Source organism: Pan paniscus, chromosome 10 (assembly GCF_029289425.2).
Source record: "Pan paniscus chromosome 10, NHGRI_mPanPan1-v2.0_pri, whole genome shotgun sequence".
NCBI classification, from domain to species: Eukaryota; Metazoa; Chordata; class Mammalia; order Primates; family Hominidae; genus Pan; species Pan paniscus.
Window position 1 is genome coordinate 110,526,912 of NC_073259.2, and position 26,046 is coordinate 110,552,957.

The 26,046-nt window shown below is 39.4% G+C and overlaps 1 protein-coding gene across 2 annotated transcripts in view; it reads right to left on the reverse strand.

The window, feature by feature from the left end:
- The window catches only part of IGF1 (insulin like growth factor 1), an 82,803-nt gene extending 57,063 nt beyond the window's left edge, over positions 1–25,740 (reverse strand). Inside the window, exons 1-2 of one of the 2 annotated variants that reach the window (XM_008958018.4) lie at positions 25,408–25,733; positions 20,735–20,891 (exon numbers count right to left, since the gene is read on the reverse strand). In XM_008958018.4, the coding sequence (XP_008956266.1) occupies positions 20,735–20,891; positions 25,408–25,470 (220 nt within the window). In that variant the 5' untranslated portion in view covers positions 25,471–25,733. Of the gene's footprint in view, positions 1–20,734; positions 20,892–25,407 lie in introns of both variants that reach the window. The other variant, XM_003832573.4, reaches the window with a different exon arrangement.
- Between the last annotated feature and the right edge of the window lie 306 nt (positions 25,741–26,046).

The window sequence follows — 26,046 nt, forward strand, 5'->3', positions numbered from 1 at the left end:
TCATGCCTCTATATCACAATGCGTTAGTGTCCACCATTAATGTGGTGCTTGGCAGAGAGGTTCAGGGCTGAACACACAAGGGCCAGAGCTGCTTTTCCACATCAGCTCTCTCAAGCCTAGAGAATCTTGGCTGGAAGTGTGGGGGAAGGGAAAGGGAAGAAGGGAGGACATGGCCCCAGCCACCCACCGTGCCATTCCTGGGTTTTGATTAAAGAGGAAAATATTGGCTCTGACATTCTCGATTTGCAAGATCCAAATGTATTTTGACTTTTTAGAAGAACTAAGGGTTCAGGTTTCACAAGAATGATCCTGCCTAGAACTTCTGACTCAAACTTAAAGCTGTTTGGCTTCTCAATAGTTGAATGCACAGCAAGTGCAGTTAACAAAGTGACATTGCTATGGCTGCAAGTTGCACAACAGCATAATGTCAGCCTTCTGATGAGAGCTGGGCTGTTGAGCAATGCCACTTGGAAGAGAGAGGTCACACACAGAAACAGTTCTAAGAATGTTATATCTTTATAAATATTCAATATATTTCTTTATGAGTTAGGACCCAGACTTTCCAAACCTCTGATTCATGTTTTTCCAGAAATCTCAGGTCAGGCAGTACATTTTCAGTTGACAAGTTAAGTTCATTTTGAAATATCTCACAGCGAAACCAGAATAGGGCATTTCAAGTGGGGGAGGAGTTCCACACAGAGGTCTCCACTCATTGCATCTACCCTCTCTTCCAGTCTCTACCTGCACCCCTTTCCTTAATGCTTAGTTTGTAGTAGCTGAAATCAAAAGCCTCCATGAGGCAAGTTGGGCAGACTCAGGCAAAATTCCCCATCCTGTCATCCTAGCAGGGAAGAGACCAGCATTCTAGTATGTCCAGTAGAGGACGGAGGCACCCTGCAATCTCTCCTCCCAGGTTGAACCTGGCAGTCAGCTTGGATGGGAAGTTGCCATTTCTCTCTCTGGCCCTGGGAAGAGACAAGTCATGAACACAATCAAGGACAAGAAGTTGGTTAACCATATGTAAAGAGTTGGGATCCCATTGGATATTGCTTCCTGGAGAATGAAAAAATATGGCTCCATATCAGGCAGGTGCTCAGCAGCGATGGCTTATGGCCCTTCCTCTACTGATCTTTTCCTTTATCTCTTTGGTCATTATGCTCAGTGTTAATATGGGTTGCTAAGGATCCATATGTACATGGTAATTTGGTAAAACATCTCCCTCACAGAAAGCAGAATTTTGGAGAAGGGCGTAGTGGCCATCTTAGGAGCATCTGAGGAGAAAGTTTTGCCCCCTTTTAAATTCCTAACACGGACATTCAACTTATTCAATTTTTTCCATTTAAAAAAGGTGTGTGTGTGTGTGTGTGTGTGTGTGTGTGTGTATTGTCTAATCTAGAGATCCTGAGGAGCTAAGAAGTATGAACAAACGCACTTCAAAGACTAAACTGGACATAAATTCAAATGAGAAGAAAGTCTTCATTTAGGGAAAATCAGAGAAAATACCTCAGGGAGGAAAAGGTATCAAATCTAACTGTTAGCATGTAATAATATTTTGTCAGGAGTTTTTCCCTCATTTCTGCTCAACTACAGAGTTTCAGCTAGCATTAATCTTCTAATCAAAAGGGAACAAATCTATTTATAATTGACATAAATGATAGTCCTATTTATAGTTCTCTTTGGCGTTCCATGTTTCTCTGTGGGAGATTTTCCCTGAAACAAAAGCCTACTTTTTGAAGCAACTGTGTTCCAGGGACAGCCTTGATCATTTCTGCTGCCCGAGAGATGTATTTAATTAACCTCTTATCCCTACTCATGGGATGGCGGACTGTGAAAGGTACTGACCAATATTACAGCAATTCCTACATTTGCCCTTGTAATTCCAGTCCACAGAAATCATACATGACCCAAAAAGGAACGACAGTCCCCACGTTCCAAAGGAAGGGGCATGAATGCATCTTGGCTAACCCACTTTCAACTTCAGGATGTACTCTAGCCTAGCCCTCCCTCAATTCTAACAACACTTCACTCAAATTACCTCTGGAAACTGATAGCGGGTCCTGATTTTCTAAGAATTTTGTGGCAATTCCACAGGTATTATCTCTCCTGGTACTAAAAAAACTGCTTTGGGTAGGCAGGCAGGGCTGACTGTACCCATTTGACAAGGGAGAGAATTGCCTGACAGAACCCAGCTAACCAGCGAATTCAAGGCTTTTCAGGGTGTCCAGGTCTCCTCACCTCATATTCAGAACTCTTTTTGATATCCAATGTTGTCATGCTGATAGCAAAATAAATATTATTCAAATATACCCAGACATTCACTTAAATTCTCAAACTCTGCTTAAATTCACTCAAATTCTGCTTAATTTATTAACAAAACTCTGTTTTGAGGAATCCTCATGCTAAAAGAAAAGCAACCAACAGTGCCCATGTTATCTGCATCAAATCCTATCTGGACCGGGGAATACAGAGGATAAGATGGGAGGGGAACCTCATGACTCCAGGTAGAATTTTGACGCATCATTGAACTTGAGTTGGAAAGACTGGCCTGGCAGCTCTACAAAAGGAGGGATTTTTTCCTAAGCTTTTCATCAACTCAAAGTCAAAGCGGCTTGTTTGCCCAGTATTTCTGGCCTCTCTCAGTCTATAGAACACAACCATACCTCTACCTAGCCAAGGACCCAGGCAGACAGAGAGTACATGAAGGTGCAAATTCCACCTACTTTTAAACTTTAGTGGACGATTTCACAAGACTGTATATATAGAGAGAAGGATGAAAATTTTTTGTATTCTTTCGGAAATTCAGTAAACATATTTTGAGATCTGCCATATCCAGGAAGAATATGAGAAAAAATGTTATTTTTATACATTATTACTTACTTTAATTCTATAGGTTTATGATGATTATTCTGACATATGGGTAAGAATTGTTTTCTTAACCAGATTGAAGGTAACCTGAAGGCAGATTTGTATGTTACTTTTTGGGAGCATGATGGGTGTTCATGAACGTTAGTTTTCTGCTCTGGCTTTTTCGTTTCAGCTTCCGCTTGGTTTCTAGCACAATTCTAGGTACACAGTTATCCATAAAACATTGCTGAATTTAATGACATTGAAAAATAATGACTTTCTTCTTCTTGGTCAATATTTTGCAACTGGTCATTCCAGTCAAAATTCACTAAGTTGGATCCATTTCTGGTGTCTGAGATTTGATTCTAGAATCTTGTAACTTGTTGACAATCCTTCTGCAGGGCAAACAGGAATGCGAGCCCCTTTCTAGTTATTCAGAAACTTTAGAAATTGACACTTTTGAATGCAGCATACGGAGTTCTTTCTGTTTCATTTTTTCTAGCGTATTTGTGCTCTACCTGGCATTGACTCAATTCATTATCTCAGCCCAGCCCCCAGGAATAGACTGACTCCTGCAATTCTAACACAAGTTGTGCATACTAAAGGATTTGCTGATGCTCCTCATGAGGCATGCAATAGTGTTTTAATCTGGAGATCACAGCCAGCTTCCAACAAAAAGGATCATGTTCTGTTTACCTAAATTCCCTTAGTAGTTTCCTTTAGATACAGCACTTCTCACTCCGTACTTGAAAATACCGAAAAGTCCATGGAGGCCTTCCGACTCAGCCATGTCTACATTTCAAATGAGTTACTGCCTTCCTAAAGGCACACATAACTAATCTAGGCCTGTAAGGCCAAATAAAAACGAATAACAATTAGTTCCATGCAGACATGGATAGTGCAGTGTATGAGGGAGTAAGTGGGAACTTACAGAGATTAATAAAACATAGCCCTCACCTTTGCAGAGCTTATAGTTTAGCAGATGGTAGGAACACTGACCAAAAAAAAAAAAAAAAAACAAAAAACCAAAAACAAAGTGCTGTAAGAGTAATATTATTGCTTCTCTCTCTCAGAGGAAAGAGGGTTGACATCTGGTAGAAGATTTTACAGAGGAGGTGACATTTGAGAGAAGAAGAGAGGAAAGTCCAGGAAAATAAAATAGGTGGTAATAAGTCACATAGGTCGGATGTTGGAATATGTAGGGGGTCATTTGTAAACTCGGTGAGTCAATCAAGTCAATGTCTCAATGACTACAGCAAGTCATGCAGGCAAGTGAAGTAGACCAGAGCAAGGCAATAGAGAGTGGTGGGGGGTTTTTGGTAAAGCAGAAAGCATGTGCCAATATGAAGTGGAGAGTCATTTAGTAAATACTGGCAGATAATTCAAATTTTAGTAAAAACACTGTATTCACTACACAAAAACACTTATGAGGACTGGATACAACTTACAGATTGCCAGTTTGTGAGCTCTGCTGTAGGGATACATTAAGAAAGTCAGATAGAGACCTTACGTAAAATGCCTTGCTGTCAAATTGGGGAGTTTGGACTCACTCAATTTACATAGCCATGAATGGTCCCTGGATGTTGTTTAGAAAAGGGATAAAGTGATAAGAATTGCTTTGGAAAGATTAATCTCATGGGTGGGACGGCTGGCCTCAAGCAGTCTTGCACACAGCACGATCATGGAGGAGGCTGTTGCAATAGTTTTGGTGGGCGATGAGGAGGATCTAAATAGTGATGCGACTGGAAGGATCTTCCAGGAAATAGGTAACAGCTGTTATGGATCTCGGTGCAAAACAAACTGTAAGGCTACAACTTGTTTTGTCTGAAGAGTTGGGTTGATGGTCTCCACTGTGCTCAACACTTAGGGTGATTGTGCAACCCATCCATTGCATTGGCTGGGAACCTGGCCTTTCCTGCTTTACAAGGTCACCGGCTAAAAACTCCACTTGCTCTTGAGGAAATATCCCTTTGATGATGTCTAAATTTTTGAATGTTCAGTTTTTAAAATCTGCCTTCTTCCTTCACCAGAATGACTTGATTGTCTTTTAAATTCTAGCTCAGCTGTACCCTTGCTCTGTTTGGGGAGGGCTATACAGTTCTATAAAGATGAGGTTTGTGTCTTATTTATATAAACCAGCAGCAGTTAGTCTGGTAACTATGTGATAGAACAAAGGCAATAGATATGTCTTGAATGTAATAAAATAGACAAGCGTATAGTTAATATCCAAAGAGATCTTGCATATTTGGAGCAGGAGTGGCATAGGTCAATGTATGCTGAGCCAGATAGGTATATAATGAATAAATTAAGCCTGCAAGGGCACACACTTCACATAAAAGGGTGACCAAAAACTGCCACTCAAGAATGCAGGCTCAGCCATGCTGGATTGCACCATTTTTTTCATAAGAGAAGTTGTTAATCTTTTGTTTTTGCTTATAATCTCTTGATTTTTATATTTCCAAAATTAAAACAAATACATATTGGGTGGACCAAACAAAACATGTCTGTGGACTAGATGCAGGTGGGGTGGGAGTGGAAACGTTTTGTGACATTGCTCTAGAATATCAATTCCATGTGCATAGAGCTGTGCTTTACTCATTTCTTTCATCATTAGTTTTGGCTAACCAGAAGACACTCAATAGATGGTGTGGACTGGGATACCATAGGGGAGAACTATTCCCATCTGACTCAAGCCTGCAGTTGTATGATTGGAATTTCATGGGTCCTCCCACAAAGAAACCTCTTTGAAGGGATGGCATCATTCTCCCTTGGGTATTGCTAAACACAGAGCAGGTGCCCAGCTGATGATTCTACAATTAAATTGGGCAGAGCTATAATTTTACTTCCATACATTTTACTAAAGCACCCAGCAAAAGGAATGAGAGAATACTAACAAAGAAACAAAAAATAATCTCCATATCCGTCAGATTACTTAAGGGATTTTAGAGATTTTCATGAACAGCAGTAAATATTCATTCTGGAAAAGGTATTAGAGATTATCTTGTCAACATTAATTCAATGGGTAGAGTGCCAATGAGTCAGGGATATCACTGTATTAAAATAATATGCATTAAATCTAAACAAATCAAATATATAGTTTTGGTCTAAGTCCAATACTATCTTATCCTTGTCAAGAATATAGACAAGAAGTGGCATGTTCTTAAAGTTCAAGTAAAAGATGTGTGAAAACAATGTGAAAACTATATTAGTGACTTTTTTTCCCTGCCAAACTGGGAAGAGAGATCACAATTATCACATTTCAAAGGTGGAATGTCTTGGTTCATTTACATATCATTGTTTCAATGGCAACAGGTTTTGAGACCCAGGGGACTAATAATCAAATCTACCAAGTTATTTAGTGGTAGAGTTCTGAGTAAATCCAAGATTTTCTAAGTCTCCAATCCAAAGGCCCCCCTTTCTTTTTATTGTCATTTCAAGAAATACAAGTTAAAAACTGGTCCTCTCTCACTTTACCTGCCCTGCTGTGGGACAATGTCCCTTTGAAGAAGCACACCCTTCAGATATCAAGGCCTTCATTAATGACCTTCATTAATGGGCTCAGGCTGGGGAACTTGAGTTTCAGAATGACCCTCGTAAAGACCCGAAGCCAGCTGTATCTCTTTGAAAAGCAGTTTTAAAGTTTACCCTTCACCTTCTGATAGGTGACCAAAATAGACTTTTCTTACCTTAAAACCATTTCTCTAAAATCCCAGTGGGAACCCTCATAGAACTAATTAACTCAGACCCATAAGAAATAATATTAGAATCTGGCTGAGCATAACAAAAGATGAAATTTGATATGAGTAAAACACACATTCATCCACTTAATGCAATTAGATTTTTTTCTTTTTTTTGAAGCACTCTTGCTTGGCTGTTCTTGAAAAATGTAACTATTGAAAAAGAAACTGGCAAGATCTTAAGGACTGGGGCTCAGTTCCTGGCCCCAGTGATGGGCTTGGAAATTGCAGCTACAGCAATTAGAAGTTCCAATTTCCAGTTCACAGAAGGTCAGGCCATGGGGTTATCCTTGGAGCAGTTCTATAATTCCTCTGAGGAAAGGTTCCACCAACTTGAGGGAATCTGGACCAAATACCAGTGAATCAGCATATATATTGTTAATGGCCACAAGCAGGTTTGACCTTAACATCATTTTTGAAATCTGCAGTGACAGTTGATCTTTTTGTACTGTCTTATCAAATGTGAGCCACGAATTAGCAAGTACCTCTTACTTCCTGCCATTCTCTAGATGGGGCTTCTCAAACCTTAACACGCATCCAAATCCTGTGGGTATCGGGTTAAAATGCAGATTTTGATTTAATTGGTTTGGGGTCAGAGCCCCTGACTCTGCATTTCTAAAAAGCCCTCAGGTTTCTTTGAGTAGCAAGACTCTATGTCTATGTGTATTTTCACACACTAAGCTTTGTTTTTCCTAAGCAACATTGATACATTCCCCTTAGACAATTTGTTAATCAAACCAATTAGCCCGTTGTAAACAAGAGATACAAGAGATTGTTTCTTGCCACAAAACACTTTCCCTAGCCAGTTTTCAAATCTGGTTTTTCTAAGAGATAGACTTTTCTGTTCTTTATTATTACTGTTGTTTTTGATATGTGTGTTGGGGAGGGAGATCAAAATCATTTATATTCATTGAAACCAATCATCCACTGAATGACTTTAAAACACTAAGTGGCCAGTAAGCCTTTCTTTGTCTTTAGCTTACACATCATGATGCTTTTGTGCAATGTTACTGAACCCCCATCTGACTTATCTGGTAAGAGAGATTTTCATAATTGCATGCAAAGCACCGATAATCTACAGAAATGCCAGCCAGATTTGTGGCACTAATACCTTTCACAAGTCTTATGATTCATATGACTCAGGGCCCACAGACTGTCTAACTTAAGGGAAGCCTGAAATGATGCTTATTGTATGTGTGTCATTGATCTTCTCAGAATTCATCCTCAAATATCTGTTCCATACTAGGAGGTAAGAATCAGCAGAAAAGAAGGAATCTTTGGAGAGCCAAAACCATCTCTACACCAAATTGAGAGACTGGAATTATAAGGTGAATGCAATTAACTGGCAGTCGCATCCGTGTTGAGAACACAGTCATCCCTTTAATAGAGAACATTTGCTGTGCTTGACAAACTCACAGTGAAATCGTTGGATCCATAGGAAGGAACATGCTGAAAATGGTTTCAATATGATCCTGTTTTTTCACTCAATAGCCATTGATTGAGGGTGTCCAGCCAAAAACAATGAGAAAATGAGCCAACAATAGTCTTACCCTTTGACCATATTAGATAAAGTCGCAGCTGAAATTTGTTATATGTTTCAGGAATAACAAAGCATCCATATGGAACATATATTTGGCAGTGTGGCAGCTGATGAAACCAGGAAAATTAGACAAATTATCAATTGCTCGCTCCCAAATTACCCCAAAAAGAAATTAGATCCATTTTCAGTAGCTTTGCCTTCAAATTTCTTCATTCCGTGAGTCACCACTACCTTCTGCCAAACTAAATATGTCTATGAACGGCTGGAAACTTTAATGGAAAGAAACATAAAACTCAAACTACGTAGGAAAATTTAAGCTTCTTCATGGAAGATCTTCATGGAAGACTAGCAAGTTAGGAATGTGTGAAGACAGACAACACATCGATAATTCCTTTTGTTTGGGGTCACTTCTGAGTTAGCGAGCAATGCAACATGCTGGCTTGACTTCAAATTAAAATCAGCTCTTTCCTTTATTTCTTTTGTAAGCCTCCAATCCCTCAAACTACTAGGGTTTATTAAGGTACACAGTCCTACAGTCAGGTCGATCAGATTTGGGATAAAGAGACTTCATGATGTTATCCGATGGATGGTAGAAATTAGTAAATGAAGATTTCATGAATGGCTAAGAGCTTAATTTTCTAGAAACTATTCTGAGGTGTTACACCAGAAGAATATGACATAGCAGTTCACTTTGAGTGTATGGACTGTGGTTATGAGCACTACCCTCATATGAGTTTATTGAGGTTAAGTTTAAAGGGTCCAGCTGTGCAAAGAGCTCTGGACCAAGCATGAGGTGACTGAAATGTAGCCTTGGCTTTCCGACCAGTAGCTCCGGCTTTTCCGACCAACTTTTGTGACCTCATGCACATCATGTTTTTTCTGGACCTTGGTCCCCTCATCTGGGAAGTGAGAGCACTGGATCAGATTGCTCTATATGGTTCTTTCTAGCTCTCTAATTTTTCAATTCTGCATTGGCAAATAGAAACCACTTGTAGTGTTCTCTAAGGGCTGGTGCTCCAGCTGTGATTCATACCTTAGCCAGGGATGTACCAGTTGTTGCATACCTTCCCTTGCCCACCACTACTCCTTTTAAATAACTCAGATAGAAGTAGAGAGGAACTGAGTGGAGGTTCTGTTCTCACTTTCATAAGTAGACCTTATTGGTGAGGGTCTAGTAGCCTTTGAAAATTACCTGTTGACTAGAGTTAGCTTAATCTTGAGCTAGGCATTTTCAGTGGAGCAGTGGTGAAGGGGTCCTAAGAGGTGACATCTCAAGTAGACTTGTTGACTTTTTTCTCCTATATCTTCAATCTCAGATCCAAAATGATGTCAGTAGCAAATTGTAAGTCATGGTATATATTCTGGGGACTGGAACAAGGAAGTAGCTTTTGGAATGACATTTTCAATATCAAATCAAGAAATTTTATTAAGTGCTCCATACTAGATGCTGTGAAAAACAGGAGGGGGGAAAACCCTTAAAACTTAGTCTGTGTTCTTCTGAAAAAGCTCAAGATAAAATAGAGAGAATGAAAATTTACAGTAGCAGCAGTAGCAGTAGCCAGTATTTGATTGTGTGGTTCAAAAGTGTTACAACTGCATCAAATGTTGTGTCTCTGGGAGCCATGGGATGTGAGGCCCCTGGGATAGAAGAACCACAGGGTCACTGGTCCATATGGTGATAAAACTCACAATTTTGATTTCATCAAAGCCATTCTCAAACAAAAAAAATTAATTCCTCTAAGTCAGGCTGTGATAAGAAAACAGTTTGGATGTACAACTTGAGAGTGCGAAGATACTTTTTCTGATTAGTGAGTACATTTCCTCTGCTGAATGCTGCTTTTTGAGGCTAAGCAGAAATCACCAATAGCTGACTTGAGAGAATAGAAATCTTTTGCCTATATGTGATATCTCTCAGTGACTACCCAATCACCTCGTGGGGAACAAAGTCTTTAAGCAAGCTCAGTGTGGTAAAATGATAGGCCCCATCTCTTTGCTGCTTCTTCCAATGAGAGGAAATAGTGATACTGAGTGAGCATTCTGAAGATCCATTAATTAACTCTTGGGTGGTCTCAATGTAAAGTGATATGTGAACAGGAGGCAGCAACATGCTTTTCTTTTTTAATTAATGAGGTTGAGAAGATACACTGCCAAATTAACTTTTCCAGATTATCATTGTTGCCTAAGGTTTTACAGAAATCATGGCATTGATCTAATTTGTGAGCCATGATTTGGGATACAAGGCAAAAAGCATCCAATTCAGTTCATCAATTGTGACTATTTGGATGGCCCTTCATTTCCAAAGCACTTCTACAGCTGAGCCTCAGAACAACTCAGAAGTGTATTTTTATTCCCATTTTACGATAAGCTATGTAAGGCTCAAGGACGTTAAGTGACTTCTCCAAGGTCATAGAACTGTTCAGTAGGGGAGCTGGGTCAGGCCCAAATGGGGAACTTCTGACTGTTTCTGAGCAATTGAATGACTGTGATAGGACTCAGATAGGAAAGGCACAAGAGAAAAGGAGAAAAATTTGGTCATTACCTTTGAACCAGGCTTTTTCACTTGTGAGGAATTGAGTTTATTTATTATGTGCCTGACAAGGGAACAGCCACATATGTTAAGGTCAAAGACAACTGGCTGGGTGCGGTGGCTCACGCCTGTAATCCCAGCACTTTGTGAGTCCAAGGCAGGCAGATCACCTGAGGTCAGGAGTTCGAGACCAACCAGGCCAACATGGTGAAACCCCGTCTCTACTAAAAATGCAAACATTAGCCGGGCAAGGTGGTGCATGCCTGTCATCCCAGCTACTCGGGAGGCTGAGGCGGGAGAATTGCTTGAACCTAGGAGACAGAGGTTGCAGTGAGCCGAGATCGCACCACCGTACTCCAGCCTGGGCAACAGAGCAAGACTCTGTCTCAAATAAATAAATAAATAAATAAATAAATAAATAAATAAATAAAGATAACCAACTTCTTTTTAATTTGCTCCAGGTGGTCTCAATCAAACTTCTAAGCACAGGGTTCTACTCTGAACCATTTCTGCCTGCCCTTCCTTCTCTTACTAAAATACATGAATTCCATGGCTATAAGGCAAGAAAGAAAAGGCCTGCAAAAGGTTTTAAATAGCCTATAGGAAGAACTTTTATTTTTCAGAGAAAAGCTTTCAAAACCACAATGACTCTTCTCGTGGCTTGCTCCAGGCAATGGACCATAGGCTCTGGATTAAACAGTGACTGAGAATTGATGTGTTACTTTCACTCATGGTTTTCCAATCTCTCTAATTGCCTCTCTTCTGGAGATTTGTCTAGTCTAGGAATCTCGACTGGGGGATGATTTTGCCCCCAGGGGTACATTTGGCAATGTCTGCAAACATTCTTGATGGTCGTGACTGGGAGGAAGGGACTGCTGGCACCTAGTGGATAGAGGCCAAGTATGTTACTAGATATCGTATAATGCACAGGGCAGCTCCCTCTCCCAGCAAAAAATAGTCTGACCCAAAATGTCAATAGTGTTGAGGCTGAAAAACTCTGTGCCAATGGCGCTTGGGGAAAGTTGAGTGAGGAGTATGAGAATAAGGTAAGATTTTAAAACAGTCTGGGCATGGTGGCTCATGACTGTAAATCCAGCACTTTGGGAGACTGAGGCGGGCAGATCACTTGAGCCCAGGAATTTGAGACCAGCATGGGCAACATGGTAAAACCCCATCTGTACAAAAAAATACAAAAGTTAGCCAGCTGTGGTGGCATGCGCCTATGGTCCCAGCTACTGGGGAGGCTGAGGTGGTAGGAGGATCACTTGAGCCTGGGAGGTTGAGGCTGCAGTGAGCTTTGTTCACACCACTGCACTCTAGCCTGAGCAATGGACTGAGACCCTGTCTCAAAAAAACAAAAACCAAAATGAAAAAACCCACATCACTTGGTCTCATAAAGAGGTTGGGGATAGGTTCAGCAAGGAGGGAGAAGAAAAATCTATAGTGTCCTTAAATCCATTTAATCCAGAATTCTAAGTCTTGGTGCTCCTTTCCCCAGTTTTACAGGTAATTAGGAGTTGGCTGCATGTGGGTTGGCTCAGTGCAGACTTTCTAAATCACTTGCCTCTGATGAAAGACCCATTTCATCAGGGTAAATGGTACAGAGGTAGTACCATCTTCCCAGCAATACTCTCCGGATTGCTTCTATGTCTGACAAATTTTCAAAGTTTAAAAGGGTCCCTCAAATAGCCTTTTAGTACCTCATAAAGACCAGAGATGAAAGAAGAAAACCAGAAGAGATTCATAGAGTATTTGCTTGGGAGTCTGCAAAAAAATCAGGTGTAAATTTCTTTTGGCTTGGGACAGTCAGAGAAATCTCCAGAAAAAAAAAGCTGATCCAACAACTCGTCAGACTGTTTCAGATTTTCCAGGAGCGCAGCTTTGCTAAGTCATTCCAAAGCATTTCTACCAAAGTTGACATTGGAGAGAGTGACCATAGAGTCAGAATAGTATAATATACAATAATAGTCAAATTATGATCTTAAGTGGACGGAATGCCCAAAGTACATGTGAAGGCTTTGCACACCATATAGGAGACAGGCAGGGAATCACTTTAGTTTGTACAAATTTCCACAGCAAGGGAGCAAAAGTGTTAACCTAAGTCTCAGGTGAATTTATTGAAAGGAAGGAACCAAGAAGATCTATGCTCATTTGGATGAATTTGATTGGTGGCTTCTCCTGGTCATTTTAATTTACCAGGTAACTTTGACACAGACATGGCTAATTGTTGCTAAATGGAGGAATACTGCAGTGGGATGAGAAAAGAGAATCACAGTATCTTCTCCCTTTGTCACTAATTAGCTGTGTGACTTTGCACATGTCACTTCTCTCTGGATTTCAGTCAGCATTTGGCTAATTCTTATTATTATCATTTTCATGTACATGAATGTATGGGGTAAAAGTGCAGTTTTGATACATGACTAGATTGCATAATATTGACAAGATTATTTTTCAAGGACTTCTAAGTTTGTAGCAATCTTCAATTTTATTTTCTTTGAACAATCGGGTAGTTTTAAGAGGGAGAGATTACAGAGATGTATACTTAATCAATAATCAGGTTCTTGGGTATTTCCTCCCCTCTTTTTAACTCCTCTTTTTTTTTGGCATGGAAATCTTTATTCCTGCAGAATGCCTGAGCATTTAATGCAAAAGATTTTAATTTAAAAGAGGCTGTGTGGTCTCTGCTGGTTGCACAATTTCTCTTTGTGTCTGTGCTGCTGATGATCAAATATTGCAAAGCCATTAATTACCTTAGGACAAATGCAGAGGGCCACATGCAAAGGTTCTGGCCAGTTGCAGAAAGCAATATGCCAGATGTAAAGTAAGTGAAGGGTTTTTCTTGGTATTTAAGGTTCAGTGAAAAAGTAAGAGGGGCAGCTATGCCAAGAATGAAAAGCCAGAGCTTGCCAAGTGCTTCTTTAAGTGGCTTTAGCCAATGTGAGACTAAACAATGCATTAAATAGGCATACAACTTACTGCAGTTAGGGAATTGCTTGTCAAATAACACCTCTTTGCTATGTTTTAAACATGATCTCATGTATAGATAAAGACAAACAAAATGCTGTGTTGTCATCTCCTTAGTCTAACAGCTAATAAGGCCTGGGGGTTTGAACTTTCCAGGCAACCTAAAGTAATTCTTTGGGATGTCTCATGGAGAGGTGTACGATGGAACTCTGCCAGGGCGGCAGCTCAATGCGAAAATGATTTTTTGCCACCATGGGTTGTCAAAGATGTCTGGCTGCACAAAAGAGCAAAGCCCTTGCAGGCTGTTATCGAGAACAATGAGACATCTCCTTGGGAGAGACCTTGTGGCTATTTTCACTGTGTCTGAATCTTTGGTGTGGGCTGTGAAACCAGAAGGAAGGCTGCTGAAGAGATGAAGTCAGCTCTAATGGAGACCTTGGGCAATGATGGCATGACACAAGATGTCTGGTCAAAGTATTGGAGGCCCATTGAATTAGCAGAATGCCAAAATTCTCTCCTGGATCCAAAATGTCTCCCCTACCAGCCACTGGAGATAGGATACATTTCAATACCAATGGTCTTCAAACAGCTCGTTGAGTAATACCAGCAAAGGTGGCAGTCTTGCATCCCAACCACTGGCTGCTCCCACATCTCCTTTATTTTGGGGAAGTTTCTTCCTGTGTGGATTATGGTGTCTGTGACCACCTCCCATTACTACGACTCTAATAGCACCCCAAGAAAAAGTTTGGTCCAATTAAACAGCATTTTTTTAGTAGTTCTTTGAGAAAAACCAATTAAACAAATAGTTGCAAGTAATGAAGCACTTGAGGTTTGCAGGAAGAGGAAGAAGATTTGAAGTTGGGCAGAAGAGAAGCTCCCCAGATCCTACTGCATATCCTGGTGTATACAGGTGAGTTGCAGTGTTCTGTCTGAATTCAGTCTGTGAAGGGTCTTGTACAGCAGCAGCCTCTAATTAGCCTCTTCTAAAAGAAGACTTTTCTTGTGCATCCTGAGGAAGTTTTCTTAGCATTTCCTCAATTTTTCTAGAAGCTAAAATATAGGGTCATTACATAGATATCTCTCTCATGCCTCTTTTCAAGAAAGTGTTCAAAATCAATTTAGTCACCCTGGGATTCTTGCTCCTTATCTCCCAGAAGACTACTGGGATTTTGGAAGCATCTCCCTATGCTACACACTTCTTGGAGGCAAGAGAACCTAGCTTTGTTTCTGGAACCATTCAGTGGGGTAAGTTACAAAATGTTCATGTCTCACATTTCTCATTTGTCCCATGAAGCAATAATCTTTGCCCACCAAAAGTGGAGTCAAGACAAAGTGAGAGAGCTGATACAACTGGATTTTGAAAAAGTAAATATACTAGGTAAACATAACATTCTTCATGTGATTATTACTAATACTACTACATAATTCTTACTACTCATAATAGGTTTTTAATCAGCTGCCGCCAAGGAGAGAAAATGAGTGTGTAATTAATTGGGCCGTTCATATACCTCAGCATTGGCAATAGATTCTGCAATTGATCTCAGAAGAGAATAATTAAGTGTAATAGCTCACATATGTGGTGCTTACTGTGTGCCAGGCAATATTCTAAGTTAACATATTCCAATATAATAACTAATTTAATCCTAACACCAACTCTATAAGGCAGGCCCCATTTTACAGATGAGAAAATTGAGGAACAAACAGGTTAAGTAACTTGCTCAAGATCACTCACCAAGTAAGTTGCAGAGCTGGGGTTCAAACCTGAAGTGTTTGGCAATAGAGGCCATGCCCTTGGTCTTGAACCCTTCGCTCTCCTGTTTATAACTCTCCATCAGGAGGGAGATGGTCTTGAAGGGCATTAGCATGTCAGAAAAAAATGCAAATTATTTTCTAATTTTGCATCATTTTCTTAGTGGTCCTATGGTTGCAGAAACTGGTCCTTTACTATTTAAAGACAGGAACAAGCATTTGGGGTCAATATAAAAACACATTGCTTCTCTTTAATAATATCTGTAGCCTATTAGCTTAGTGGTACTAATGAGGCCAGGGTCATAAGGTCAAACCCCACATGTACCAATTAGTTTCAAAGAGAAAAGCTTTCCCACAGCTAGTGACTGTACCCCTAACTTTGACCAGCTGTCACACAGATGCATAGCAGGCAGTCTAAGGGGTACCAATAAAAGGAATGAAAATGATGCAACTCAAATCCAGCCCCACTCAAAACAATGCTAATGGTGGGTGAGTGTGATGTCAAATTCACCAATTATACACTCTCTTCTTTAATTGAAAAGGTAATAGGCTGGGAAGAGGCTTTTGGTGAAGGTTTAGAAACCTGTAGATTCTTATTTGTCCCCTCTAATTTAATAAAGGGCATCTAAAAATGTACATACTCACTTGACCTCACAGTCAGGAGAGTGAGAGAATGTAAAGATGAGAACTGTCAGTGGGTCTATCCTAACAAAGAAAAATGACAGTCTGTTTTCATGAGGCGTGTGCTTCTTTGGCTCCTTGGTCCAAAAGACCTGCATGTATTTGGTCATATCTAAGCTTCTATTCCATCCCCGAGGGGTTGAAATCCAGCTTAAAGCAAAACAAAACGAAGAATCTGGCTCCTCTTACTTTAAGTGGGTGGAATCTCCTATCTCTGGGGACCAACAGAAACTATGTAAATAAGATAAAAGAGACTAAATGTTATTTGGTCACTACTTAAATCCAAGGTTCTTCTTTCTTGAATAGCACCAGAGCTTTGTTAATTACAACCTAGACTATGAGTCTGTTAAAGCTAGAAGAGGTCATTTATTTTAATAAAATTCCCTTGTTCTGTGGACAAGGACGTTTAGACCCAGGAAGTTTAAATGCCTGCCAAACTCCTACAACTAATGAATGACAGGTCTGGGAGTAGTTTTCTGGGCAGTATATATCAAAGGAAAGAAGCTTGACTTAATAATAATAACCTAGATCTAAGAAGGTTGTTGCAATCAATAACAATGAAAGTTCATTGTAAAGTTTCACTTAAAGCTCTTACAAAACAGTCTGTTTTAACACATGAAGAATGCCATTCGTTTATTCAGACCTGTTCTTAATAACTATACATTGGAAGTATGTTTTACAAAAGCTATAAATCCTGAAGAGCTGAAAGAATATCCAACTTGGCTTTTCTAATTGATTTACTTCTCCATTTCCCCAGACCGCCAAGGTAAAGCATATACAGTTTATTTAAGGGACTGTTTATAGACTCTTAAAACTAAAAAAGACCCCAGAAACTCTCTTTCTTTCAGTTGCTCTTAATTGAAACCATCCAAGATGGTTGGTTGTCTGTCAATTTTTTAAGAATCTCCAAGGAGAGAAATTCCACAGGCCCATAGCAGCATGTTAAAATGGTTAATCACCATGGCTGTCAAAAATTATATCTATGGTAAGCTTCACTTCTCCTATTTCATTTGAAGCTCTTTTTCTCTTGGTGTTTTTCATGCAAAATGAGGTTGTAATGAGCCACCCTTTATAAGGGCTCCATCAATCTAGTAAGAAAATCGCTAGCTCCTTCCCAATGTGCTTTCATCTCCATTATGCCACCATTTTTCTCACAGGACTGCAAGAACACAAGGCTGGCTGATAGGCCCTCCTATCTTCCCTATGATGCATAGGAAAGAATGAGTAATTAGCTCTTCATTGGGTCTTTCATTTCATAAAATGTCTAGGGAAGCTGCATTAATTATACATGAACTGTTCCATTTATGATGGGATAATGTTCACAAACAGATAATCTAGAAGGTTGCTTTCACTGTGCTGTAGTGGAACTTGGGCTTGAAGGGGAATATGAGCTCAATTCACATCATTGGGTCAATCTACACACAGTAAGCATTACAAAATATTTTATTCAGAACAGTTCTAATAGAGTTAAAAAAAACTCTCCTTGTTAAATATTGCAGATTGACAAAAATGATAGATATGGAGGCAATTTTCTTTTAGATGTTTGAATTTCAAACTAAAGTCAGAAACTGCCTTCTACTACTAAAAAAATTGTACTTCCAAAATGGATTTGAAGCAGTTTAAAATAAAAGTCACAGCCACAATAAAACTTTGAAAATAAGCGTAAAGAGAATAATAAGAGTCAACTGACAGTGTATAGAGGTGGGGAAGAATGCGTCCCTCTAAAAAGTATTTCAAAGACTGTATGTGCTTAGAGCTGACTTCTCCACACACAGTAAATCTCAGCGGATGAAAAGGAAACTGAATGAAATTTGTTGACAACAGTTAATGCCTGTAGGAATAATTGGCTCAGACACAAAACAGACATCAATGTAGCCTGGGGATGACCAAAATGCAGCAGCCTCTAAGTCATTGTTAGTATATATTTTTTCAGTTCAAAAAAATAAAAGCAGTTTTATTAAATAACTAGATAACCATGAGGTGAGAAGTATTGTCCACAGTACTTGACAACCTTAATTCTTGATGGTTCTTAAGACCAAGATCCCAAACAAGTAATTCCATTCTATTCGATTGGATTCAACTAGACTCAATTAAATTCAATTCAATCCTGTCAGTTCAACAATCAAATATGGGCAGCTACTATAGCATCCAGGCTATGAGCTAGACACTTGGATTCAAATGTAAATAAATATGTCCTTTGGCATCAAGAAGCCCATTGACAGGGTATTATTCTTGGCAGGGTAGACCAAAATATTCAAGAAAAACATAAAGGATATAATTTATTCTCCATGGTTATTTTTCTCTTATGACAATAATACTTAGTTGCATTTTTCTTTTACCACTCAACTGTAAGCCCCTTGAAGACAAGGTCAATCTCTCATTCATTTCTAGGCATCTCATTCATATCTCATTCAATGCTTACACATAACAGATGCTCCATCAATGTTTTGAATTACATGAAAATAATCTAAATGGACTAATTTCTTTTGGGCAAATAAGATTGTCCAGTTGACTAGAAAGTTAGCAAGAATACTTTTGGGCATGAGGGTATGTTGGACACTTCTGTGCATGAGGGTATGTCGGATTAACATAAGTCATGGAATTCTATAAGGCAAAACTCATGACACACATATTTTCAATGACAATACTGACAAGAACATATGATTTACAAAACCACTTTCTAGCTAAAGTCATACAGTAAGCATCAAGATTTGCTATATATAACATTTCCTTTTCAAGTTATTGAGATACAATTTTTAAAAATTTGCTGAAATTTGATTGTTGCAGTAACAGAATAAGAGAACCTGGAAATTGGTTTCCATTTTAGTTGTCCAATATCCTTAAGTGTCTGTGCAAACACTTATAAGTATCATACAGTTACTTAGGAACAATCATTTTTTCCATTCTCATTTTTCATCATTTAATGCAAACATCATAGGCATAGAAAGATCCAGTTTTCATGCACTGCGCTTGGAAATTCTGGAGCAATGTCGTGTTGAACATCACAATTCAACCTGGCACGTAACAGAGGACACTTCTAGGCTTGGCAATTACCTAGTGAACTGGATCAAAGGAAATTGCACAAATGGATTATCAAGGAAAAAAAAAGTCCTCTTGGGCATAATAAGTGAGAACCACTTTTTCATTTTTTTAAAAAATGAGGATCAGTAGCTGTAAATTATAGAATAATTATGACCCACTGTTGGATCATGTGATGTCCCACAGTTATCTTCCACAGGATATTTTAAAGGTAAAACAAGTCTGCTATTGGAAAATCACTCACCCAATGCACTCATTCATCTGCTCTGCAACAGAGAACTGGATAGAATTGCTTTATTGCCAGAAAAATAAATGAGTTCATTCAATTAAAGGACTGGCTGGAAGCAAATAGTGGGAATTTGCCTATTCAAATAGTAGAAGGCACTTCTGATTCTTTGTCACTAGTGATTTAAAAACTATTTGTTGCCAAATCCACTGTAAGTACTGATCGCCAATCCCCTCACAAGCCTCTTTCTTCCCATCTCCCTTACTGATCTCCAGACTGGTATACACAGGCCACCCTCTACCCTGCCAGTCATACACACACATACCCCACCTGCCTAGAGAGAGGCTGACATTTGGGAAGGATGAGAGAGACTTCAAGTGTGTGAGTCATCACAGGAGCTATTCAAAGCATAGTGGGTAACTGAGGTAAGCTGTCTACACTGGAGTGATATGAACCTTTAAGAATGACTCATGCTCAGTTTCCTGGAACTCTCTAAAACTCCAAAGAATTATAAGGAACAAGCATCTGGCTTTAAATCTTTTGCTGTCCTATAATATACAGTGAGATAGATGCATGGGAGCTAGATTCTTTAAGTGATCATTTCCCACAGGAATCATTGACTTTTCCTTGTGTGTATTATTTATACGCCTTGACTTGGCTGTCTACCTTTTACTGGCTGTTGACTTTCTAATCACCTAAGAGCTACTTAAGAGATAAGTGATTCTGTACTTGTCAGAGACCCTTTTCCAGATGGTGATATCATTGATGGGTCCCAGAGAAGAACTATGCCAAAAGAGAGCAACAACAAAAAATCAAGGTCAAGTGGCATAGAGGGCAAATCAGTATAGCATTTCAGTTTGCATTTAGAGACAGTCTATGTATTTGCAAACAGGCCTGCCTTTAAGGGGAGTTAACCTTCTGTCTGTTCATGGTGATTTCATATTGAATGGAGACATCTAGGATATGCCCTTTAATATTTTTTTTCCCAGATCCACATGACGGGAGAGTCCTTACTATTTTACTCCAAATCACATAGCACTTAAAGCAGCCCTGCATGTGTTCCATATGTTTATATGTGCGCCCATAGGTTTTGAAAACAAAAACATAAATACCTCAGGGTTATTTTGTCCTGTCCTTTCATTGAAAGGAATGGAATAGTGATGGTGGATCATAATAGTTGAAAGAAGGCTTAGCAGGAAGTAGTTAAAGACAAATTGTTAAGGAGGAAAATTCCATCCTAGATCTGCAAAACCTGCCAAAGTCCCGCCAAAACACTATGCTTACTTTAAGGTGAGGAATCTCAGAGGCCTAGGATGGCTGCCAGACACGGGCAGTCATTCAGTTATTCACACACTCCCTGTGGTTGTAAATCCACAGAGCTGTACACTTTAGACTTGAGCAGCACGTTGAGAGGGAGGGCTACTTACTGAAATAAAAGCCCCTGTCTCCACACACGAACTGAAGAGCATCCACCAGCTCAGCCCCGCAGAGCGTCTCCGGTCCAGCCGTGGCAGAGCTGGTGAAGGTGAGCAGGCACAGCGCCAGGTAGAAGAGATGCGAGGAGGACATGGTGTGCATCTTCACCTGCCCAAGAAACAGAGGGAGGGTCAGGTTTCCTCCTTGATCCTTGCAAGGGGGGTGGGGTGGGACAGAAGTGCATTGACTCCCACGATTCCACGACTGTCATTAATCAGGACTACCAGCACAGAAGTCAATAGAGTACATGAGAACCCAGTGGGAGTTGTGGATGGAGTGTGTCTCAGCATCCAACAACCTGTGTTTATTCCCCTGGCTACTGTGGATCTTTGGAGGAGTCCTCCCTGAACCCTTTCTTTATGGGTTCCTATTTCAATGAATTGAGACAAAATATCTAGAACCGTTTACTACGGAAATGAAAGATGCTATTATTACAGTGGGATCCCATATCACTCTGAGACCCTGGTAGAACTTTTGAATTATCAAAGGTTAAATTGTGCTCAGTACAGATTTGGGGCCAAATAAGTTTTGTTAATTTAAATTCTCTCAATATTGGCCATCCATAGATGGTATATGCATTCATTATTGAGCAGAATATTTTTAACCAAAACATCATTCTCTATTTTTGACTAAAAATAATTTACTATGGCCAAAAAATGGCTTTTGACAATACTATATATCATCACAGGGTTTTGTTTTTGTTTTGTTTCCTCAATATGAGAGAGAGAGAGAGAGAGAGAGACTGATTCCTTACCTGGGGCATATCAGCAGTTGACACAACCACAAATAGAAGAAAATAACAGAAACAGAAAAAAATATGAGAATCGAAGAATGAAATTGGCTCAAATAGAAACCACTCCTGTATTCTAAAGTCCCTGGCCTCAAGTCCAATATCAAATCAACACGTGTTGAGAATCCCTTCTGTGTATAGGGCACTGGGCTCAAACTGGCAAAAATCTTTTATTTTATTTTTAGTCACAGGAATTATGGCTTCATCTCTTGGAGGGACTTATGTGTCACTGTTTCTATTTTATAGCAAAATATACCAAGGGACCCCTGGTTGGCATGACTTAGTCAATGATAGACCGCCAAACGGCAGCCTTGCCAAAAGCAGCAGTCCTGTGGCTCAAGTCTCCATCCTCACTCTAAGTAGTAGAAACCATGCTAAGATGATCATTAAGTTTTTCCATATTGTTACTTGTGGCACAAAGATGTGGCTTTTTCCAAGAAGCCTCTCAAGGTGAGTGGCTTCACTTCTCTCAGATGCATCTACTTGCAGCATCATGGGAAGAGTTCCTGACAGGGTGTTAGGTAAGGGGCCCTATTAAAAGGGTTGTGGAGTCAGGCTGGAAGCTATAATTATAAAAAGAGCATTTTTTGAACCTCAGAGTAGTGGCAGGTCCATTCAACCCCATCACTTTTGGAGAAACAGTCATTTATTTCCTGACTACCCTCCTTGCCCTCCATGGACTCTCAATTTAGTGGCTGTATATCAGTGGCAAAATTTTCCCCATCATTCTAATGATGATTTCCATTTTTTGTAGTCAGACCTTCACCTCAGCAACTGAGGAAAAAAAAAAAAAACCCAAACCCCTGTCTCTCGTTAACAAAATGTAAATATTTAGTTAATGGTTGTAAAGCAGTTGAAGATGAAAAGCGCCCTCTATTTGCAAATGATCATAAATAATGGACATAAAATAGAAGAGGAGGTAAAAGCTCAACTGAACATTTACTGCATTTTTCTCAACAGGATCTCCGCATGGAAATCTTCCACCCTCTACATAGCCCAAAACACTGGGACTGGAAGAACCATGTTATCATCCAGTTCTCATTTTTTTTTTTTTGGTTGTAAAATTAGTGGGGTTTTCCTGTTCAATATTTCCATTGGAAACCTCAACAAATCCAACCCACCTAGACCTCGTGGCATTTTTCAAAAGAACAAACCTGTGATTGATCTTGCAGAGCATACCCCCACACTGCGGGAATGGGCCAGTTCTAGAAAGTATGTTATTCTACCAAATCCTATTTCTCCACCCCTCCCTTCTTTGTTGTGTTTATAGCAATGCTGAAGGCTAAGCACCTGCAACTGTAGATGCCTTCAAGTTCTTCAGTTTTTGTGAAATCCAGGGAAAAAAATTACTCAAGTTATAGCCTTAGTGAATTTCAAACTTCATTAGATGTCAAAACTATATTTTTAATAGTTAGTTCTAGTATAACACATTTAAGTGCAGCAATACATATAAGTCTCTGGAACTTAAGAATTTAAGATTTTTTTAAAATAGAATTCTCTTTTTCTTTTTTTTTTTTTTTTTTGCTGAGTTATATTGTCAGATAAATCTCAGTACTTATAGTTCTAGGACAAGATAGAACCTCTAGTGCATTTTCCTTTAGTGTAGGGAACAGTCCAGTACACCCACAGAGAACCAGAGAATTTTATGTTCCCACAAATGAAAACAATACCGAACTTGCTTAGGAGTTTAAAGTGTGAAACAAGTGGTCCCATATGTTCATTATTTCCTTGGCCTTTTATTTTGCCAAACACAAAAGAAATCAATAGAGAGAAAGGAAAGATATGATAGAAAAAAAAGGGAAGAATCAGAAAGACATGAGAAAAAAAGAAAAAAAAATCAGAAAACACTTTCTCAAAAATCATTCACAAACCCAAATTTTAAAAGTTCTTTTTTTTTTTTTAATCTTAGATAAATGGAATATTAATTGATTCCAGATGTCTGGGCCACAATGAAAATGCCCTGTAAAATTTGAGGGCAACAGTCATAAGAAAATACTCACTGTAGGTGTAATCATTTTTGTTTGTTCCAGGTCTTTTACAGCAGGTCAGGGTGGGTATTATGAGGCCGATGTGAATAGAAAACTGAAGTCTTAAAAACATGTGCTGCTTTGTGGGTGGGGTTTGTGAAAGCATCTAGTTACATTTGGACACCCAGGCAGGTATGCTATTATGAGCCTGGGTAAACTGCCTTTTGTCCATTGAAACAATGAACAAATTGCACAGCTGGGATTTAAGTCAATCTTTTCCCCCCAATCAAGCCACCTATTTCCATTGTATGCCTATTGTAGCAGCCCAGATAGTGACCCAAGCTCCAGTCCACTCCCTTACTCCCTTCCCCCGACTCACTCACTTGGAAATACCTTGAGAGTCAGAGTACAGTCAGCTTGTGAGCTCTGCCTCTGGGCAGGACACCTTTACTCACTGAATTACATGTGAAAGACCACGCAGCTCCCTCAAACCACTTCCTGCTTCAAGTACAGAAAAAAGTAACAACTTATTAAGAGCTCCACTTCTGAAGTGTTCAGCATACACAGCATGAAAAGTGCATTTGGAAACAATTTTCTTAACTTGTAATTAATGCAGAGATAACGTTCCACAGCCTCTTTTATGATCCCCTAAGTAAGGAGACAAAAACTCCAGCTTCTAGATCACATAGTATGTATGCACAGTGATGTCATTTCTTTGAAAGCAAGGTGGCCTGCATGTGTTGGCATCTCAGGAACAGCAGAATCAGGTGCCTGACAAGGGTGTATCTTTAACTCCTGGAGCCACTTACTTGACTAGGGAAAGTCGTAGTGGTGAAGTGTTTGAAAGCAGCAACTGAATGCTGCACTAAGTGGCAGAGACGTCTTATGAATTGAGCCCTCAGGCAATTGAATCGGTGGAGCCAGTGACAGCAGCTTAAAAGCGCTTGCAAATTGAAAAAAAAAAACACAAGTCTTGAAGGATATAATTTTGCTGAGAATGGAAACTATAACTACGGCCAGCAATCGGAAACGAGAAGTCGGTGCACTGACAGCAGCAGCCAGATTTACCTAAAGGGACTTCACGACACTGAATATAAAATCAGAGTTTTATAACACAGAACCCCAAGTCCAAACTTTGCCCATGAAAGTCCTCTTCTAAACAGAAAAGTTGGGCAAGCAGCTCTTAGAAAGTTTCTGCTTTCCATATACAGTATGTATTTGTTTAAATTATACAAATATGCAAGGTCAGCAAGAGTTGTCAAGGAGTTCTTTTTTGGAAGAACAAATTACACTTTACTCTAACTTTAACACTCTCTCTGGGCATAAGTGCAGAGTTCCGGGACTTTAGCTCCAAAGATCATATTTAAAAGCTTTAATATCATCTAAAATACAACCCTTCATATATAGCATGCCTTGTAAATAAAGTCCTGATGAGTTACACACACACAGACACATACACACAGAGACACATACACACATGCAAAAGAACATGGTCTTAAAAATAAAACATCTGCACCTGCAAAAGAAAAAAAAAATCCCCAAGTTCATATCCATGCTCTATAGCCCTTAGCCATAGAGAGGATTTAAAGGAATCTTCTGTAATGACACCACGGAAGCCCTGCAGAAGTGGAGGATTTAGCATAAGTACCTTGCAATAGTTTCTACTCATACAGATATCTGTGCAAATGCATCCATCTCCCCGAGCTATTTTTCAGATTCCACAGAATTGCATATTCAGCAATTTATAAATAACTCTCAGTTCCGAAACAATGAAAATTTTAAAGTGAAGAACAGTTCTAGGCAGAAGCAAACAGTACACAATTTAAATAAAATTCCCCAATGACTTCAAAGAGTAAGAAATATTTACCTTCAAGAAATCACAAAAGCAGCACTTAAATAATTGGGTTGGAAGACTGCTGATTTTTCCCATTGCTTCTGAAGTACAAAGTCTGAAAATGAATTGGTTAGCAGGAATAATGAAGCAAAAAGAAATCCAGAGAGATGGGAGATGTTGAGAGCAATGTCACATTTCAATTTTGAGGACTTTATTCCATTGCGCAGGCTCTATCTGCTCTGAATTTAGCAGTGACAGTGAGATTTAGCAAACAGAAGAGGGATTTAGAGAAAATCCTCACATTTATCTACAAAACACAGACACTGTAGACAGGAAACAGCTGGGGGAACATTTGCCTTCTCTCTCTCTCCCTCTTCTGGCAAAGTTATTGAGTAAGGACTTTTTTGGGCATGGTGACAAATAACATCATACCTTTGCATTTTAAAACTAGAGCACAGAAGCATTTTTTTCCCTTAAAAGAATGTGTGTTGGTGACAGGGTTAGCAGACATTAAAATACTTATGCTGCCATAGAAAATAAGGATCTGTTTTCTGATTAACTTTCTGCTGGGCACGAAGACACAAACGTCTGCTAATACACCTTACCAGTATTAAAGGAATATACATGGGGGATGGGAGAGCAATTTTACATTCTACAGCAAAAGCATAATTT